The 22,098-nt window shown below is 41.5% G+C and overlaps 1 protein-coding gene across 1 annotated transcript; it reads right to left on the bottom strand.

Annotated features, from left to right (window-relative positions):
- Positions 1-9,978: 9,978 nt before the first annotated feature.
- On the bottom strand, positions 9,979-22,098 carry SEC61A1 (SEC61 translocon subunit alpha 1). The gene is made up of 12 exons (XM_050904613.1): positions 22,059-22,098; positions 20,464-20,531; positions 19,721-19,786; positions 19,540-19,618; positions 18,470-18,601; positions 17,559-17,668; positions 17,182-17,335; positions 16,193-16,353; positions 15,342-15,539; positions 14,730-14,921; positions 13,026-13,102; positions 9,979-12,077 (listed from the first exon to the last, which is right to left on the bottom strand). Exons 1-12 carry the CDS (start codon positions 22,063-22,065, stop codon positions 11,891-11,893), a joined length of 1,431 nt encoding a protein of 476 aa, XP_050760570.1. The 5' UTR covers positions 22,066-22,098; the 3' UTR covers positions 9,979-11,890.

Below are 22,098 nucleotides of genomic sequence, written 5' to 3'. Positions count from 1 at the left end.
AATCAGTGTGCACAGGGGACCTCAAATCCTGCACCCCCTTTTATCGCATTGTTTGCTCAAACAGCTTTGTTCCCCTCAATTATTTTACTAGCCAAAAGCCACCACAATTCACTCCCACCAAAGCCTCTCTCCAACACCTCATCCACACATCTGCGGCATCAGACCCGCATCATCCGGCCAACGGACCGCCAGGTAGCAGGGATACGCGGCGCTCGCTACAAGGAGGCAGGCTCATTTCCCCAGCCAGGGTGCAGAAGCCTGGGTACAATGTCCCCATTGTCAGAGCGCTCCTTGATCTTCCCGATGCACACATCACCGATGAGAGCGCCTCGGCAAGAGCCGTCAGCGGGGCCCGCGCCCGACCCCGCGCTGCGCAGATGTGAGGGATGGCAAACGAGAGATGACAGAAGAGACCAGGGCAGAGCGGAGACGGGAGGAAGGAGGCGGAAGGTCGGCGAGCGGCAGCAGGTAGGGCCACCACCGCGTGCGTTCGTCATGCGGAGGAAGCCATTGCAGACTCCCTTTGGAGCGCGAGTACAAGACAATTTTTCCATCTGGGTAAAGTTAATGACTTCCACACTTAACGGACTGGCTGACGAGACTAGCTTAAGCGGATACATCCAAAGCCTACAAAGATCACAGGGAGGCACGGGCTCCCGTTCCCACTCCAGTCCCGCCTGTAACCAGACACAGGCGGCAGCTCTTCCCGGTGCTCAGGGCGGGAGCTCTGCCTTGGCATCGCCCCCAGCTCAAGCGACTCCTGCCTGCCTGCGCTCAGCGGGCGCCACTTGCACCCCGGTTTCCAAAGCTCCCTGGACCCAGCACAGCTGGAGCTTCTGCACCGCCGAGTGGTCAAGCTAAGACCGTGTTACAGATTTTGGGAGGGCTGAGAATGGTTGGATGATTAAAGTACTGGCAAATATCGAAGAAAATATTTCTTTCTCCGTTATTCATTATTGCTTGAGTTTGTTTTCTTTAATTGAAAAATTAAAGAAATTTAGGATTTCACAGCTGGATGACCTCCGTCCCCATCTTCCCCAACAGACTGGGGACTGGGAACAGGAGGTGTCGGAAATGGGGAAGGCCCAATTTAAAAAAAATAATTAGGAAAACATGGTAACATCCTTTTACATATGTTAATTTTTAAAGTGATAATGTTACTTCTGTATTCCATTACTTGGAAAAAAGCTTTCTATAAAATGAATAAGTATTGCAATTTGAGTTATTTTAAGTTAAAACAGTAGGTAACTGTAATTCCCATTTATTGCTGGCCAATTTTACTGTCAGTCCTTAATATTGCACTCTGTTAGCCACATTATAATGAATCTATATTGAAATCTCACATCCTTTTTTTCCCCAGCTAGTTCTTTAAAACAGAAGTTTCTTGTGTATCTGCATTATTATGTCTGGATTTAAGTTCTACTTCAGAGCCACAAGATATAACCTTCTTTTCTGTATGCGTGTTAGCAATATTGATGCTTTTTATTTTCAATATCTTATTCCCTCCTATTTTATGGATAAAAGTATTTAATTTCTCTGTCAGTGCAAGAATCTTTGCACGCAATGCAATTTCATTTCTAACATGGGCTGTATTTTGAATATGACACAGTAAAAAGAAATAACAAGTATTTCATAAATATGACTATTTTCCATATGCTATCTAATTGTACCAAACACCATTTTTCATCGTTAGAAAAGCAGACAAAGTTTAGCTCAAACAACAACTACGAGAGATATTTCACTTTTCCTAAGAAACTCAGGGGCTTTCTTCCAGAAACAAGATTCTCTCTACTCTTTAGTTGCCTTCATTTTAAAAAAAAATTTTTTATAAAATTCAGCACCTTTGTCTACAATAATCTCCCACGCAGGGCTTGAATGCCACGTGCATTCAAACCTAGCAGACTGTTCCCTGCAAAACTAGAACATGGGAGCAGGTTCACCATCGGCTTTGAATGTGGCGTAGAGTGAGGCGACCAAGTCTGTCACACGTCGCACCATCTTCACACAGCGATTCGCGTATTCATGCGGCGAGAAAGGAAAAAGGATCTGCAAGTCTGTACTCGCTGCTATCGCACCTTTTTTCATCCCAGCGAGCGCAACTCATTGTGCCAGCCTGATGTAGCGCAGCGGCTTTGCCGTGTCACTGCAACCACAAACTCGCTGTCTTGAGAGGCAGACAGAGATGGATAGCAAGAACCGCCTGATCAATGGACCTTTTGTCCAACCCTTTATCACAAACAATAGGAGCTGCAACAATTCAAAACATATTTAGGTAAATACTGGGAACTAGCAAGCCAACTGCTGCCACGGAGGCCAAAGACAATCCCCCAGCACCAGAGAAACATCTTTTCTGGGTCCTAAGTGGTGACTGTCAGGACCCACAGCCCTGCTTCAGCCTGTCCCTTCTTTTATTATCCCGAATGCTCTCTGGGTCGGCGAGCTGCATGTAGTTTTCCAGACCACTGACCGCAGGACTGATGTGCTCAAGCTCAGTATTAATGTAAAGAACTATAGCAGCAGCTATATTGAATGGCTCCGGCCCCTCTGGACATCTATATTGTACAACTTGGATACAGGTGATAGGCACCTAAGATTAGAGAGACTGATAACTATATATTCCTAAAGGCTCCTGTCCTTCCGGAGAGATTTTTTCAGAGGATGAATTTGCTTTGTCCAATCAAGAAGGCAGGATCTTGTCAGGAGTATCCACACATATCATCACTTGTCTTCAGAAACACCAGCCACCCTCCCTCATCCAGAATCAGAGCAGGGTAACCCCATCCCACCCAGGCTGGGACAGGAGGTAAGCAGTCATCAAATGGCAATTAAAGACCCATGGAACACATACACAGGAGAAAGTGAGAAAATTAAAAACATACATCCAGGAATTGCTAAGCCTTTTAGACAGAAATAAAGCAAAACTTTTACATAAAGTCAAGTGCTCTTGCTGTTGTTGTAAGATGAAAACAAATTGTGTGAAGCTCATCTCATGCCCTTTAAAAGGTCACGTTGGACAAGCTCGCAAAGCTCCTGTGCCCCATCTGACTTGGGAGCCAAGGGCATCAGGCTGTTGTGCCTTCCAGCAGACATCTGTGTGAGCACAAAGCTCTGATACACAGTGAAGAAAGGCCATCTCTGACCTCCGCTGCCCACCTCTCTAGGCATTCATCCTGCTCCTGAAATCCCTTGGGTCTTCCTACTGTTTACAGAGGTATTTGGCAAGAATCACATCAGGCTCCTGCCAGAGGATTTACAAGAGAAAGGCAAAGCCGCCTTGTCAGATCTGCACTTTATTGCTGTAGTAATAGCTCTGCTGGGTAATGGAACAAAGCAGCGTCTTCCTGGATGCCAGCGGTACCGGCTGGGAGGGCTCCGGGCTGGGGGATGCTGACTTGAAGCATCTGCATGTGCAGGAAAGCACCAGCCTCATGGGTGAATGCCAGTGGGCAGGGAGAAGAGATGACCTTTTGAGGTCTTCAATCTTTAACATGCTTGTGCTCGGCTCTTACAGACTTACAGGCTGTACCATACCCACATACTTTCTGAAAACAGGGTGGTAGGCTGCACGCTCTAGCTTAGCCTCCTGTACACCCTTCAGGGTTGTGCTTAGCACAGGTGGTTTTGATCGGGTTGGGTCTTCTCAACGCATTTGTGAGACAGATTACACAGGAAACCCACAGGCCAGAAGGATGCTACCCACCGTTCAAGGTAGCAGGTAACTTAAGGAGTGTTAGTAGTAACAGAAACACTCGATGGAAAGAGGTGCAAAATCCATAGAAGTGATTCATTATAGACTGCACTGCTCTTCTGTGAATGTCTTTCCCCATACAAATGCTTGAGAGCATTTAATAAATCCCGATATGAGAAAGATGAACTCTAACAGGTAGCCAGAGGGAGATTAACTGATACCCAGCCATAAGGCAACAGCGACTCTGCAGCAGTGACAGAACGTGTCCTTGCTCACACTTTTCCCATGCCAATCCCCTCATAACAGCATCTTCCTGTCACTGTAGAAACACCAAGCAAGTTCCTTTTCCAGCTATCAGGGAACATCGGATGCAGATGGAAATTTCCCAGGCACAAACAGATATCCAGCCAGGTACTGAAAGTCCATCAGTACCTGTCACCCAGAGCCCCCCCTGCTCCCCCCACCCAAGCAGGAACCAGAGCACAGCCAAGCTCCTCAGGAGCTGAGAGATACACCCATCGCTGGGCTGCATGCAGATGAGAAGGTTTCCCTTCTTACCTCCCCTCCACCTCAGTCCCACATTTAAATGCTGGAGGATGCTAACTACACCTCAGCTCACATCAGGGATATCCTGGTAAACTACAACCACAGGAACAAATTCAGTTCTGTCCTGTTTAATCCCTCCTTCCTCCCCTACTGCTCCATCCTCATGGACACAGAGTGCTCTTCAATGTGTTTACCTTTGCTGCAGCACATTATCAGGGGAAAATGTGAGGTGTGGATAGCCTAAGGGTCACTTCCACAGAGGGACTGAAGCTCTGACATGAACAATACCTGTTTCATGCAAGAACTTTCCACCACAGACTCATCCGTGGAACACAAGAAAGTGGGACAGAGGCTTTTACGCAGGTCTTTCAGGTTATGGACTGGAGCCCAGGCTAAATAATGATCCTTTCTCCCGATTTCTAGAGGGTGCTTCTACTTCATTATACTCATACAAAGCTCCCTGGACTGTAGCAACGTAACAGCCTTCAGGCAATTTCATTATTTCTCCAATAACACCTTCTAGAACCCCGATAACACCAATCTGTCGCTTCTGCTTAGGGAGATGATCCAGATTTGAGTTGATTTTATAGCAATTATTTTTAACAACCAAAAACATAGAGAAATGGTTTTGTCTTGACTTATAGTAAACGTAAAGTGTTAAACTTGATGAATTGCAGGCACTCAAAGCTCTGACCATCACTTAATGGACTATGCATAAAGGAAACACTCTCTGGAGAAGTAGAGATATTCTACAAGGATGAAATAACATCAAGGCTGTGATCTCTCAGCAATTCGGCAAGAACAAAGCAAAACATGACCATGCTGGCACATAGACCACTTGATTCTCTGACCCTCTTTCTCCTAGAGGCATGAGCTCACTGCTGACACACTGATTTTGGGATTAAGGACAGAATGAAGTGTATTACTTCATTAATTAGCTGCTCATAGTTATGTTTTAAAGACATCTACTTTATATACATACACATGTGCAATTTGGATCTGCATTTCAGTTTCTACAGAGTTAACATTTCTTTCTGGTGCTTCAAGAACAGGCAACATCAACAGAAGAGGTCATTGCAGAGGTGGCATGGTACAGACGCTGTGTTGGAGTCAGGACTCTTGCAGTGACCAGCTGTATGACCAGGCACAAGTCCTGTCCTTCCCTACAGCATTTCCTTTGTTTTTTTAAAAGAAAGGTGGGGTTTTTTTATTCAGACTGTACAATCTTTGGAGCCAAAAATCTCTCTCATGTTGTAATTACAGCCAGTACCCACCAAAATGGGCGCTGCCCTGCAAAACAAGCACCTCCTGCAGTACAAGTAACAGCTGAGAATCCACTTTATAAAAATGGAAACCCTTCTAGTTTATTTGCTCTACAACTAGGGCTCTTCTCTTTTCACACATGAGATACCCCTGTCACCATTCCAGTTTAAAGGATCATGCAAGCTTCCAGCTATCCACTACAATAAGGTCGATAGAAGTGTTTAAAGCTAAGTAAAAACAACAGCAGTGTACCTCAGTTGCAGAAAGTTGTGTTAGCCCCCCAGCTTGCGTTACTGTGTTCCATCACTAAATTAGATAAGCCTTATCCCAAATGTTGGCTTGCTTCCACTAGCCTGTACTGCTTCAGAAATGGGAGGCACTGAGGTAAGAGGCAGGTCTTTTCTACCTACCTGAAGAAGTTAAACCCCGTCCCCCCCATAAGTCTCTCCTCCTTTCAAGAGTTACTCAAAGTGAGAGGGGCCAGGTTAAAAAAAATGCTCTTCTTCGAACTTAAAGATCACCAGTTCAGGCTCCATCCTCAAACATCCAAGATAAATTAATTCTTGTTCTAAGCACTTTTAACAAACACACTTCCCTATCTTACAAGTTTCTACATCTGCAGAATACGAAGAAAACTTTGTGTAGTGGAAAGGGAACAGCAGGTCAGGCTGGGATACCGAGGTCAAACAAAACACCAGTTTCTATAGTACACAGGTATTCTGGGCTTTCTCTTACTGGGGAGATCTAGCAGGCAGCCACCCCATTGCAATTTTAATCACCATCCCCATCAGCACAACGCACTCACGATTTGTTGTCAGCAGTCATCAAAATCCTGGAGCTCAAGTGCATTCTTAGATGCACTCATCTTAAGCATAGGCACGTCATACCACCACATCCTGGCTTCACAAGGATACATCTCCTCGCTGCCTTGGCTCCTGCATTACTTCTTCCCACAATTCCTTCACGGAGCTATGGCTTCTCACCACACGCCCACCAGTTACTTGCTGCAGCTGAGCTCTGCAATCCCAAATCATTGTATAAATGACTACATTTGTGGTCACGATGAGCCCTTGCCCTAGATGCATCAGGCGTAGTTCTGCAGCCCGTGGGAATCCAGCAGCAGGAGCAATTCCTTGTTCTTGCATTGCCAAAAGATAAAGCTATTTAAACAAAAATAAAATTCACACTTACATAGTGAAGTTAATCATGCAAAATGCTCTGCTCACTGTTTCCTGCCCCTGTATGTTTGGAGCTGCCTTTTTCTTTTATAAAGCTTCACACCACAGGTGTACGGAAGAGACGCATCAGAGCTGTAAGAACATCAAATGGCTAAAGACACACTGAAGATTAAAATGGATAATACTCATCTTAGATTTCAGATAGCTAATGTTCCCCCAACAGTGCTCCCACCATTTTTGGAACCATCCACTTTAGCCTTAATATATAAGAAGGGAAATCTGGGATTTTATATGTGCCAGGTATCCTGATTTTCTCCAAAGCAATACAAAAACATCTGAAACAGCTTTTTAAAAATTTATATCCTAACTGTTCTTCTGTTTTATTTGTTCCCTCTATTTTAAGCTCTCAGGTATTCATATTGCTGGAAAATTGACTGGCCCAGTCCTCTTGTTCTCCAACAAGAAATATGTCAGAGCAGGCATCCCATCTCTGACCTTGACAGCCCACTCTGCGATGACAAAGTATATCATGTCTGCGCTCATTCAGTCTCTAGCCCCTCTGACACAACTGCCAAAGGAGGTGCCAATTGTCAGGGTATTTCCTTCCTGCCAAGCGCTGCCAGCTTGGCTAGTGTCACATCAGCAATAGCCAGAGGATTGCTAGAACCTGGCCCACAGAAGAGTTTCAATTTTAGCAGATCCATCCAGTAGCATATTATAAAACAGCAGCTTAAAGTCGAGCTGACTAATGAGGTCCCCAGCTTAGAATATTGATTTTGGTTTTAAATGCTTCTTTTTTTGTCTTCTTTCCAATCCCATAGACTCAGTCGAGGCTTAAATTGTGTAGCAGTATTCAGCAGACTAAGTGGCTGTAACAGCAACTGCCCCTTGACGCCTAGCGTGCTTGAAAAATATTAGAAAATATTATAAATATTATAAACTCTCTAAAAGGAGGAGATGATCATTTTCAGCATTTCAGCATAAAACCTCAATCCTGGCCCCGATTCTAGGAAGTACAAATAAATATTGGCGAACTCTGTTCCCAACTTTTTACATTGTACGACACCCATCAGCGTGGCAGCAAAGGGAAAGAACGAACGCACATTTGGAACAGATTTAATACGCATTTCACCGATCCAAATTGCCTTGAACCTGGTGCCTCGAATTGCGGTGTAACATTGCCACCAGGCGGGCAGACGCTCCCCTTTGGCGTGCCAGCGCCCGTCCTTCGGGGAGGTTTGGCGAAGCTGGAGGGGCCCGCGTTTCCCAGACCCAGACCCCCCTAAACAAGCAGGCATTGTTTGAACACCTGCACATCTCTCTGTACAGCTGGGAGGGTGCCAGCAGTGCCGCTCGCCGCTGGCCGCAGTTCAAACCGTGACCTTTTTAGGCAGGAAGCCGGCGAAGGCTGGGGTTTCATGTCAGAAAGTTGGCAGAGGGAGCAGCCAGAGAAAGGGAGACGGCAGGCCGTCCAAGCCGCATACCAGGTAAAACAGAGTTTCAGAAATGTCATTGGTCTCCCTCCCCTGCACACTTTTTCGGAAAGCACTCTTCTTTACTGGTGATAACACCCTGCGGCCATCGTGTATTTGGGAAGACGTGCACTCGCTGTGGGAAAGACTCGAACGCTCATTCAGCACGCAGCAATACCTCAGGAAGCAGGTTTAGTGTTCCAGGCAGCGAGGGCTGATTGAGGACCAGTCAGTTGTGTCACACCACGTCAGTAAGCAAACAACAGCTTACAAAAACCTGCACGAAACTCCCCAAAGCCATGATAAAATTGAAGGCCACCTAAAGCTTATTATTCCTTGCTGCAAGAGAGAACAATTAGGAAAAGCAGTTACTAGGCCACTCGGCCTCCTCCTTTACCAAAAGCTGGCTGAGAAATCTATTTCACAAATCACGCTCTGTTTACAGTACAGGGACAGGGCTGTCCCCAGAGGCAGTCAAGGGAGCACAGCCATGAAACATTTCACAGAGTAAAGCAACAACCTTTATAGTTGCAGCCAAAAGGATTTTTAAAAAAAAAAAACAAAACCCAACAACAAACAAAATGTTCGACTAATTAGGAAAAAAAGTCCCTTTGTTTGCCATCTCAAAATTATATGGAGATAGGCCCTAGGAATAAGTGAACTAGAATGAACCGGATGATTTTTAAGGCTTCCTGAATAATGGTGATGGGGACAAAAATCAAACACCCAGCACTTAAGTGCTATGGCACAAGCTTTCACATGAAATCTACAGTGCAGAAGAAAAGGCTAAGCAAAGAATTTTGCACTTAAAATACTACCAGCAGAAAGAGGATCTCAGACTTTGCCTTGGTGTTGGTATTTCACCTAGCTGTCTTGCAGATAAATCATCACATCTATAGTGACTTCAATCACTTCTGTGATCATATGTGTGATGACGTAATACTCCTACAGCAACCACAGTTATTAATGCAAGTTCCCTGGGGACATATAAAACAGCAAGGGAGGAATCAAGCTGGTTTTTAAAATGACTTCATACACGACCAAAACCTTGGCTGAACTTCTTGCATCCAGTACCAGTATTTTAAATAAATTTGCTTTTAAGTACTAGTATATTTCTATTCAGGAGGAAGATAAAATTTTTCCTTACTCCAAGTTAAGTTTAAAAACTCAGAGGGCAAAACAATATTGGGACTATCACCAGCTTTGAGTTTTGTGGTTTCAATTAATACCCTGTTACTACTATCACGCTACAAAAAGATTGGCGCTGTATTTCATACGGAAATAAATTTTTGTTAAACTGGTGCATCATTACCTCACTCTCCCACTATTTATTTGTGCAGCGCCTTTTGAATTGCAACTCTTCTGGAACAGGAAAGCCCAGAGGAACGGTTAAGGTTCTGTTGTTGAGAGAAGACCTTGGAGCAAATACAATTTGTCTTATTTCACACTGACGCTTTGAACGTTTTGAGAGGGATCGCTTTCACAGTCTCGTAGGCAGGTAACGTTATCCTACAAGTGTTAGAATTGCAACAGTATTCAAAGCACTAAAGGCCAAGCATTAGCTCCAAAGATGTACTTTATTTCATTATAAAGCAGATTGTTTAGGCATTATTTCTTTTTGTGAACATCCACTGTATGATCAGCAGGTCCTGCTTCGAGGACATAGCTGCTTGAAAACAGACAAAGATTTCACACTAGACAACAAAAATACAGATGCATAGAACAAGTGCTGCTTAGACACTGAAGAGCTAACCGTCTAAACTGCAACCAGTTCAAACAGACGATATGATCAAAAATACAAGTAGAGCTCCAGCCCAGCCAGAGCCGTGCGTCCAAAAGTGGAGTCCTTTTTATTTCAAAACAAAATTTGTGTTGGGCTTCCCAGAAAAACAATAAGAAAAAAACCAAACCCAAAGCAGAAGAACCATACCACACTCCTTCCCTCTGCTTCTAAACTCACCTTTTAACTGTCCCTTATTTCACATCAAAATTGTGCTGTGGCATACTAGTACTTTACAAAAGACAGAATTATTGAACGTAGTGTGAAGTAATAGTGAATGGTTGGTAGTGAGCATTTCACAGATACTTTATCCCAATACTTTTGTTCCTTTTCCAGTTGTGATCCTCACCCCAGCAGCTTCGCTTTTATTGATAGGTGTATCTCATTCCAGATTTGCAGATTTCTCACGCATTCGGTATTTGAGCTCAGTGCATTAACAAGGGCTTCTGGATGTCATCTGTGCTCCTTGGGTACGTAACAGAGTCCCATCACTCCAAGCAGAAACAGTAATTCATATACTGTCAGCCCAATATGCAAAAATGCACAGAAGGCAAGTTGACACAGTGTAGAGAAACATTCCAACGTTATAACTCCTCATTCTGGTTTCCACGTTGTCCAATACTGATTGAGGAAAAGTGTATTTACAAGACTCGTACACAAATATATGAATTTGGTCCTAGGCACCTGATTAGTACTGACAATCTAAATTAAAAGGGAAAATTAAGTATTATTCTGGTCCATTAAAGCCTTTTACTGTAACTTCTCCGATTTGAAGGTGTGATCTTCAAAAAAAGGAGGAGTCCCAATACCTTCTGAAAAAGAACTTTTCTATGCACCATTCAAGTCAATGAGATTATCGGATGGAAAAGCCTTCTACATAAGCAATTTACAAGAGTTATCTGACAAGGGTCTCATATCTAGATCTAGAGAAACAGACAAGTAACATACATGCTTTGCACACTCCTTTGTGGCAACGAGACTCAAAATTCACTAGATATGAGTAGTCAGATAACATCCTGATTGCTACAAGACCAGAATTTATTATTAATGAGAGAAACTTAACTTTAGCAAAGAGCACAAGCAGATTTGCATCTAAGCAGCCATAACATCCATTTCCTTCAGCTAGCATCAGAACTAGAAGTACTACCACTAACGGCAATGAAAACTAATTAGAAGGTTTTACAAAGCTGCCGGTATGACCAAGTTTCAAAGTTGCAACTCTTAGGCACAGACTCCGGCAGAATCTCGATTGACCTGAGTTTTCTGCTTATGGAGGAGGGGTGGGGGGAAAGAACCATTCCTATCTTATACAGAAACTTGACAACAGTCTCAAGCCAATATTCAACATCTGACAAGGTCTAGCGTAGTAATTACAAGACAAAACATTTGGAATTAGAGATATAGTTTAGTAAAAAGAAACAACTGCCTTCCAAATCTGCCATACTGAAAAAAACCCCAAACACAAAACTGAACATATTAAACACTGTTTGTGCTTACAACCATAATTATGGAACTTGAGCATTAGAGGGAGAGATTTTTCTCACCACTACTACAAAGGAGCTGCAAAACCAAGTTAAATGGAAAAAATCCCTTCCAAACATTCATTTAACAAACATTTATTAAAACCTGTAAAGGCTTCAGGTATACTAAATTTGAAAGGGGCTCAAAAAAATTTCAAGAGTCATTGAACTAAATCCAATTCAGAAAGCTGATTCTCCTAACACATAATTAAAAAAACAATTTTCTTAAAAAAAATTTTTTTGCACATTTTTCCTCATCAATTTATAAAATGCAAACAGTATCCTAGAAAAGTTTGAACATCAGGGAATGCGCTTTGGAAACATTATTAAAATATGTGTTCCTATAGAATGACATTATCAAGTTTATGTTACTTCTTTTCACCTGACTGGCTATATTTGGAGAATGTTCCTCGCCTCTTTCCTGGGTCCATGAGAAGCTAGATTTAGAAAAGAAGAGCTCCCATACTGCCAACTTCACTCTGTTCCTTTACAAAAATTTCAAAGTACTGATAAATGATAGTGACAGCGAGCAAAATTCCAGTTCCAGACCCAATTGCCCCAAGGAAGTCTGCCAACACAGAGAGGGCGCCAATACAGAGACCACCAAATGCAGCAGCTGTAGGGATGTACCTGTAGAACACAAAATGAGAACAGAAAGGCTGCCATTAGACTTTGCTCAGGATATTAACAAATACACTAGGGTTAGTGCTATATGGGATCTATAGAAAGTATCTAAATCAGAGGCAGATTTTTTTCTAGAAAACCAATCCCACTGAGAACAGAAAGAACACTACAGAGATATCACCAGGTGGTTAAAAAAACAAGAATGAAACTACATAAATGGAAAAAAGTCAATGGCAGAATACTCTCTTATCTTGGATTGTAGACCCATGAGAGAAGGAACGTGCAATAGTGCCAGTATACTAGGTAAGGAAATAAAAAGCTCAACCTGACTGGAGGGAAAAAAAATGCTAAACTAAGAAGAGAAGGTCTTACAGTCTACCACGCAATTAAGCACAACGATTAAGCCTATGACTACTAGCTCTTCAAGTCATTTGCAGATGACTGACATCTAAAGTTACGATAACATTTCTGTAACATGAAGGGTGCATAGGTCCTACCCTGCAATTAGAAAACCTAGAGACCAATCCCTGCCTACCTCTGCACCTAGCAGATTTAAGTAACTACTTGTTTTAGAAGCAAGGTCTGTGTGAAAACAGTACTCAAGACATAACACATTAAAAATTACAGTAAAAAAATTTCTGCGTCAGGTTGAAGTAGTAAAGTACACTCAAATGCTCATTATTAGCTATCCTATAAAAAGTATAAAAGTGAAAAAATGTAACAGGAAAATACAAGCTCCAGAATTTACAGCACATTCTCTAATTGTAAGGCAAGAATATGCTGTACTGTACAAGTCTTCCATTAATGAGACGATAGTCTGTGTCTCATGTAAGTAACATTGAAGCTGAAAGAACATCTGTGTTCTAGGATCTAGAAAATGGAAGTCAAAGCAAAATTTGCCATGTGTTTCCCCATAACACTTTGCATAAATAGCCTGTGCAACGTGTAGCTCACCTGTTTAGCTCATGTACCATTGAAGTTTCTCTGTGGCCTCGCATTACCATTTGTTGTTCTTTCAATTGTTTGGCAACCTGTATTGAATCAAGGAATGGAGCAAGTAAGTTTAGCGTCATTTGCCAAGGCCACGGAACTTAGCACTATGGGAAAACAAAAGCAAGAAATTTCAGTAAACGGTGGTGGGTTTGGGGTTTTTTTTGTATTGTTTTTTGGGTTTTGGTTTTTTTATATTATTCATCTGAGTTTAAAATATCCAGTATTTTAACTTCAGATAGATTGCAGTCAGAGGCACTTTTCCACAGTGTCAATTACACGAAGCTTTTTGGATAATTCTAGTCCTATCGAGAAAAGGAAACTCTGGAAATTGGTAGGCTCTCATACACATAATTCAATTCCTGTTTTGCCACCTACCCTTCTGCTGGTTACGGTTTAGTAGATGTTAGCAAAACCATCCTATGAAGCATCCACTCCATTTCAGTCTCCCGCATTCAGTTGAGATCACTATTTATTTGTGGGGCCGTATTAGAAACTATATAACTTAGAAAGAATCCCTTCTTGGGACATTACTCTTAAATTGGATTTCTGCAATTGTACAGTGTCACAATAGAGCCCTGAAAACACTTTACTAACAACTGAGGGGAACTGAAACTCTAGCAGGGGAACTTCTGAAGGTGCTTGTCACTGAATCCAATGTACTGAGAAAACACAATTTCAGATGCTTAAGCTACCACTTTTCCACTATACGATGGACACTGAAGTAATGATTTATCAATTTTTATTTCTGACCTTGTTTACATGAACTTAATTTTATTCAGTATCAGGAAAGTATATTAGAGTGTTAAAAGCTGTACGGTGGTTTATACTGAAATAAAAATCTGGCTATACATAGCTGCGAGTGCCTCCCTGCATGCCTGACAACAAGCAGCTAGATGCAAGTCCAAAACAAGAGAGTGCTCACGCTGTTACAGTAACTGTGCAACTATTACATATTTGTTAAAGAATGGATTAAACCATTCCATATGGCTGCCAAACTTGATTTCCTACCCAAAAGCACAAAATACAAACATAGCACGATGACAACTATTTTCCATCTTGTTTTCCAATTCCAATTTCAGAATGATATAGTTGCTGAATATCAAATATCCTGTAGCAAATGGAAATTTTGAGAAGCTAGGCTCAGGTACATTAATGCACTGCACTATATTCTATGTTATCAGCGCTCCCAAGTTAAAAATAACAACTTCTAGTTAATCCTTCCCGAAAAGAAGTTAAGGACTCACTATGCCAGGCACAGGTATTCAAGCTTTACCTGCAAGTTCTTAAGTGGCAACTGCCTTGCACACGGTGCACCTGCCATTTGGCACTGAAAGAGTTTCTACCTTTCCTGCCACTTTGCCTGCCCTCACACTGATCAGATGTTGCATAGCGATGTTCAAAGTTTCCTAGTGCCAATGAAAGCAATTATTTGAGTTTTGTTGTTGTTGTTTTTGAAAAAGCAGTAAACAGGGAAAAAATTATTCCCATTCTGCCCTCATCCTCCCCACTTACAAAAAAGACATAGTCACTGTTCATATAAACAATAAATATTACCAATAAGATTACCAGCATAATAGCTATTTCAGAAGAAAGTCAGTCTTATTCTTACAGCAGCCCATCTGTTTTCATCATGTAAGCTTACATAATTTATAATTTTAAACTTACATCTTTGGCAGAGGAGCCAGAGACTTCAATCCATGTCTTAGAGAAGAAAGCACAGGAGCCCAACATAAATACGATATAAACAACTGCGTGTACAGGGTCTTCTAACACTGAAGAAAAGGACTCTGGAGGTGACAGATAATAACAAAGTCCACCAACTGGATAAGCACGAGCAGGGCCTCCAGATGACGTGTCCTAGAAGAAGGAAGCAAGCAGTCACTAACTTTCTCACTATTTCTTAGCCATTAAGCTAAGCTTGGGTTTATATCACTTATGTCACTGTGTATCATTACCACTACAGCAGCACACAAAGATTCAACTTTACTGTCACAAGCAGTTTCTAAAGTGGAAATGGAATACAATAAGGAACAGCACAAATACCTAGGGCAGCAAAGAACAGCCCAAGGTAAAAGGTAAATGGAGACCTAACATCTACACTCATCACAGCAGGTCTCATACTCTACCATTAATTTAAACAAATTACTGATTTAGGAGTTTCAGTGTACATGACCATCTGTAGAAGCGTGCCTTAATATTTAGAAAGACGATCTCTTCAACCATGCATTTTAATGGTGCTCTTATAAAGCTGTATGCAAGATTAGATGGAATACTCACAGACCAAGTGCCCAGCAGGCTAACCAGTAAGTTGCCACTGAAGCGAGCAGAAAGCATCTGGGAGATGACGTACAAGTTTGACACCAGGGCGGACTGAAGAATAATGGGAATGTTGGAAGTATAGAACAGCTTGATTGGGTAGGTGTTGTACTGGCCACGGTAGCGAGCAGATTTGATAGGAAGATCCACTCTGAAGCCCTGAAAAGTTTTCAAAAGAAAGTCCCCCGTTATATCTGGACATGAACCCATACCACAGGTCATAAATTTCAAGTGCAAGGCCTTGACAGCAACAGAGAAAAACCTGCAATCATTTTGTGCAAGTACATATACTCTACCCAGAGGGCTATCCATGTGAACACTTCTGCAAAGGGCCTGGAAGCCTGCAGGGTTGCCTAAACACACACATATAAGAAGGTATGAAAGACGAAGACATCATAAGAAATCTGAAGTTTCAATAAGACTGAACACAGTGTCCGGGAAAAGAAACATTAGAACTTTCTATATTCTTCAGCAGTTTGCTGCAACAAACCATAAGACACACACAGGCTTAAAGACTTCAAAGTATTTTCCAGCAAAAAGCAATAGCATTTGGGTTCGGCAATATTACATGTACACATTCATCTGGGGTTTTTTCAGAGACCAAAGTAGGTCTCAAGTCTTTTGTGTGGCTACAGCAAGCATGGAAACCAATTAAGAGAAGCTAGTGTTAAATGAACATCCAGATGTTGCAGGTACAAAAATGAGTCTTCTGAAGGCACTAGAAAGTCAAAATATGATTTCTTGTAGAAGGAAGCAGATTACAGATCTACTTCCATACAAACAGTTTTACCGTCCTCTTTATTCCAACTGACCTGGAAATAAATTACAATAGCAAAGACAAAGATGGTGGCAATCAGATTCATAAGGTTGGGGAGATTCTGACGGTAAAAGGCCTCACGAAGAGCTCTGACTTTGTCTGTACGCGTAGCCAGAAGATGGAACAGAGCAATGATGGCTCCCTCAAATTCCATGCCTTGGAAAGGAAAAGAAATACCAAGTTAAGTGTGCTGTGATTATCTCCAAACTTCAGTGCTTTTCCCCCATTAGGCATACTTCTGAACTACAGGATTCAGAATGGGATTTCTAAGTTTTTTGCATCTTGAGCATGCTCTCAGACTTTTACTACTGTCATCCTTCATATCAGCTATGTTATTTCCAAGATTTTTTTTAAATCCCCCTGTAGTGGCCTATAAACTAAGTCATAATCCAACAATCAAATGGGATAACTTTATTGGTCTCTAGAAACATTGACAAGTTCTTTCGCCCTTTCCTCCTCCCCATCAAAAAAAAAAAAAATTAAATGAGGGAGGCAGCATGCTTTCTCATGTCATTCATGGTGAGACACTAGTTATTGCTTGTATTACAGCAAATGTGACAACCTCACTTATGTTTTCTATTATACAGCACCAAAAAGATCAGCTCCTGTCAGGTTTGCAGAATAAGGTCTTTGGTGCAAAGAGTAAGAAATGCAAGGAGCAGAAAGAAACAGATGATATTTTTCAGTAAGTTGGGCAGCAACTGTAATACAACGGCAGTCTACCATTAACAAGTTTTAATGGAGGCACTGTAAGAAATTCAAATTCAGGAAATATCTTGTAAGATACTACAAAATTAAAAAGAAATGTCTTTGTACTTGCACCTTGCATAGGAGCACTTGCTGTATTAACAAGATTCACTACATGGCAACTACACAGCTAAGATGCTAGTAACAGCATTTCCCATTTAAGTTAACATACTGCAAAAAAAGATTTTGCTTTTTTGTACAAAATTTTTGTAAAGAAAACGGACTATGCCATATTACCTCGTCCTGTGTTCACTGTGGTGGGGCTGAATGCTTTCCACACAATAGTCTCACAGATATTGGTAGCAATGAAGAGAGAGATGCCAGAACCGAGACCATATCCTTTCTGTAGGAGCTCATCCAAGAGCAGAACTATCAATCCAGCAACAAAAAGCTACAGTAAAAACCAAAACACAGCATTAGTTCAATCTCTTTTTAATTTTTGTTAAAAAAATAACTTGTATTAAAAGATAAGGAAAGACTATATATATATACACACACACACACACGAGGAAGCACCCTTTGATTTTTTTTCTCTGCATGTGGGGCAGGCAGTCCACAAGGCTGACTTTTTGACCCTTTCAGAGGGAGAGTAAGTAGAGAGGACTAGAAATTACCTGAATTGTGATAAGCAAGCAGATACCAGCACCCATCTCAGATGGGTCTCCATACATTCCAGTCATTACATACACAATAGACTGTCCGATGGTAATGATCATTCCAAACACTGTAGAATAAAAAGAAAAAAGTATGTATTTGTTTTGGAAATTTGCGTCAGTGGGCAATTAGAGAAATAGAAATCACTTCTTTGTAGAGAAAGTTGGGAAGGAATACGTAAGTCACAGGATGTTTAAATTCAAGGGCAAGTTAAGTTTGTTGTCTGAAGTCTGGCACTGAAAATACAAATACACACAGACACTTCAGAAACAAATACACTTAGAAGCAAGTGGGTTTGGTTACCGAAGATTGCTTTAGATACTGAAAATTCAGAGTGTGAAGATATTACCTTAGCAATTTATGATTCTTTTTTCCAGTAAACAGATCAGTAAGTAGTCTGGTACAGCACCAAATAGCTAAAGAATATTCACATTTTTCTAAAAGTCATTTATCAACTGAGCACAGAGATCTCTTATTGCTGAGAAAGAACCATGCTTGAAACTGCAAGGTAAAAACAACTACAACAAACATCTTAATCAATATTAACTTTTTTAGGTTAACACTGACCAACACAGTTCAAAGGTTGGGTCCCCACAGTCTATATATTGCTTAGGTTATCCGGTGAGATTACAGCAGCAACGCCAATTGCACAGATAGTTTTCCTTTTCAAACCTTTCTGAAGCTTAACAGCTAACAAGCCAGAGAGCAGTCAGTCAAAGACTGATGAAATACAGAAATCTGTAGCACAACATGAACACATAGCATGACAGAAACCCATATATCTGACATTCATCACACGGTAAGTTTATACTTTCTATTGTTAGGGTTAGATACTCTAAAATATCAGCCTTTAATATCAGCTGTTACTCACATTTCTGTGCTCCGTTGAAGAGAGCTCTGTCCTTTGGGGTGTCACCAACTTCAATTATCTTAGCACCTGCCAAGAGCTGCATGATGAGCCCAGAAGTGACAATAGGTGAAATGCCCAGCTCCATCAGCGTACCTGCCAGACACAGGAAGAACAATGAAAGAAAATAATGGGGTATACCATACCCAGGCACTTTTGAAGTTCAAAGTTTGTTTTTTTCCACCCTTTACATCATGATGGAGAAGATATAAAACACCAAATCTCCATAAATGTAAAAGGTTTCAATGATAACAGAAGCTTGTTAAAAGTCAGTCTGATAAGAAATGCAGTACTCCTCAGTACCTTAAAAACTATGTTCACTGAAAAAGACTTTTGCTGTCAGGAGCAGATTTACTCTGCATAAAACAAGGTAGGAATTTGCTTTCTGCCTTTGACAATCAGTCACTTTATTATTCATAATTTTAAACAGGAAAACCCAAACTTTTTTCAGGAGTGCACCAAGTTGCATGCATGCATATATGCACGTCTCATTATGATATAAACTGATAGATAGCCCAAATGATATATAATGACAAAGTGAATTCAGGAAACTGTCACCATTCTTAATTCATACCTGCATTAGAAAGCCTCTAAAAGAAACTGAAATTTATACAAACTATCATGAATTTTAATCTTCTGTGAGAGACTCAAAGATGCCACCCAGAAAACAACACCACGCATATAATATGCTTTGAAACACAAATAAAAAAAGCTTGAAATACACACAGAAGATTGCAACAGCAGCCATGCAGGTAATTAGGACCTGTCTCTTCCCTAATCCTTTTCCCTCCAAAATGCTCCTTGATTTTTGTGCATGGAATAGATTGCACACAGCCAACCATAAACTCATTTTGTCCACAAAGTTGTGCCTTTCCCAATGCCACATTGGTTTATGATTTTACATGGTATATAAAATGACTTTTCCCTCTCTATTTCAGTTTTTATCTTCATTAAAATAGAGTGCAATGTAAGAACGAGTCCAAAAACATTTTGATTTAAGCTAAAAAAATGCCCTCCTGAAAGACTGACCATACCTCTATTTGATGCCAGAATCACTCTCATCCAGTAGAAAGGATCTGCTGAGTCTGATGACATGATACCAAACAAGGGAATCTGCATTTCCAACCAACAGAGGAAAACAGGATTAAATTAGAGACTTCATAACATCCTTTAAACATTTCAGCTCTGCCTTAAAAACAAGAGAAAGAAACATACCTGGCAGCATACTAAGAAGATGAAGAGTGTGATAGCTGTCCATAGTACCTTTTCCTTAAACTGAATCTAAAGGGAAAAAAAATAAAAACCAACAACCAAAGATAAAGCTGTCAAGACAATGAGATCTAGTCAATCAGGCAAACTTTCATAGTAGCTAAAGCACACTTGATTTTCTTGTGAAGGGACAAAGTACAGGACATCCTAAAGAAAATAACTCACTCTTCGTCCCTTTTATACTATATAAGGCCAAGGAAAATGACAAAGCTTTACTGAAACTTTAATCCAAACAAACAAGCATATGTCAGTGGAAGGTAATTCTAATACTTCCACAGAAATGAGCCTTACATTTTCATAAGAGAGCTTCTGGTGAGAAAAAAATGATAATACAGAGAAGCTTATCTTAGCATATAATCTTAGATTAGAACTTAAGAAGCAAAAAATTTCAAGTTGCTATTTTAAACTACTCTAATTTACACTCCAATATGTACTGCTTTCAACACTCACCGCTGACTGCTATGTCAAAACCATATCTGCACAATTGCATTTACCAGCAAATATATTCTTGTACAACCATATTCACAGTACAGGATGTACTAGACAAGCACTCCACTAAAACCAGCTGTGCCTAAAACTGCCATTCTCCCAATAGGAAAAAAAACCCCAAATCCCACAAATGCAAACTAAGCTGTAAACATTTTATATTACACAAATACAAACCTATAAAGAAAATTTTATTAACTTACCTTCCGTTCTGGCTTTTGGATTTCAGGCAAGATAACACAGAAGGGCTTGATTACTTCAAGAAATTTTACTGTATGGAAATCAGTTAAAAGACAAAGTGAACACAGAGATACAAAGAACATTGGGAAAAGCTATAGTAAAATTGAATTTGGACATGTACTTTATATATTAAAAGTCCCAGTTAAGGACAAAGGTTTGTTGTTGTGGGGTTTTTTTTAAATTAAATTCTTATCTGTTCCAAATACACAGAGATTCAGCTAGTACAGTGTAAGTACAGTATAGACTGGAAACAGAAGGAAAAAAAAAAGTCATTTTCCCTTTTTACTGCGTACGTTGACAGCACAAGAAAAACCTTGCCATTCTTTTGCATCAGTTTATCAATACCCTTCAATTTTTATTTCACAATAGCTTCTCCCCTAGCCTGATATTTGAGAAATACAATACCTCAGATAGTTTTAAGTCAGGGGTTACTTTTGGGCCACACAGCTTAAGAATTCCTACACACCGTTCATAAGCAACAATTCAAATTACTTTACAGAATGCCTCATGCAATGATCTCCTAGTCAAAAGGACACATCCTTAGATCAGAAAAGTCTCAGTTTTAGAATAAGCATCCAAAAGAAAAGAGTATTTGCAAAGTCACAAGTTCTCCTATGAGCAGAGAGATCTGATTTTGAATAGAGTTAATGCTAAACTTCTTAAGACAAATCTAAGGCTGCACACGTATTTTGGACTGATTTGAACTAAAAAGTGTACAACAATGCAGAAGAACTGAAACTACTGGTGGCTTTTCACTTCTTTGTGGAAAGCAGCAAATTCGGTGGCAATTTTGTAATACTTTAAGACCCACCCATAAAAATTATTTACTTAATTTCAAACGATTAATTGCCTTAAAAGTTACACTGGATTGTGGTTTTAAACTTAAAGCAAATCGTGATTCTCTCCTCAATCTATAATAATATACCAATTGACTAAGATGCTTTTCAAGCAGCTCTTCCTCGAGGTAGCAGACTGTGAAGACTTCCATTCACTCAGATTACTTCTAGACTGCGGATCACTGTTTACAGTTTACTCTGGCAATGGAACTGAAAGCGTTATGACCAATCGCCAACTTGACAGCCCGTCTCCCTGCCTCGGTACCGCGCCGGGCTCGAGAATCTCCGCCAGGCGGAGGGGCCCGGTCACCGGGCATCACAGAGCAAGCTCCCTTTCCTAGGAAGATCTGCCATAACCGGGAAACGGGTCTCTCACCGGGGGGGGGGGGGGGGGAATCCAGAGGGAGCCTCTAAACCAGAGGAAGGGAAACCCGCGCAAGGCTGGCCACCGAGCGAGTGCCGGCGGGCAGCCCCGAGGGCCGTGGGCCCAGACTGGGGGCCGGCGGCCCCTCAGAGGGGGCTCCCCGCCGCCCTGGAGGGGAGCGGGGGACACGGGCCGCCGCGCCGCCCGTGAGGAGGGCCCGTCCCAAGGTGCCTGGGAAAGGGGAGCCGGTGGCCGAGCCGCGGCCTCTTGGCCATCACGCACCCCGTGGAGACCCCACTCCCCTCCCTTCCCGCCCCTGCGGCCTGCCGCCGCCCGGCCGAGGCGCGCCGGTACTCACTGCCCATGGCGGCCGCCGGACGGGAGCAAAGAGCGAGCAG

Source organism: Gymnogyps californianus, chromosome 13, assembly GCF_018139145.2.
Source record: "Gymnogyps californianus isolate 813 chromosome 13, ASM1813914v2, whole genome shotgun sequence".
Lineage (NCBI taxonomy): Eukaryota > Metazoa > Chordata > Aves > Accipitriformes > Cathartidae > Gymnogyps > Gymnogyps californianus.
The sequence above is the reverse complement of the archived record's forward strand: the minus strand, read 5'-3'. Positions and strand labels throughout refer to the sequence as shown.

Coding starts and splice junctions, on each gene's coding strand:
- SEC61A1 (XM_050904613.1), bottom strand. Junction 18,602..19,539: donor GATTCTGGCATCAAATAGAG/GTATGGTCAGTC, acceptor TGTGTCTGGCAG/GTACGCTGATGGAGCTGGGC. Junction 17,336..17,558: donor GCTTGCTTATCACAATTCAG/GTAATTTCTAGT, acceptor TTTTTACTGTAG/CTTTTTGTTGCTGGATTGAT.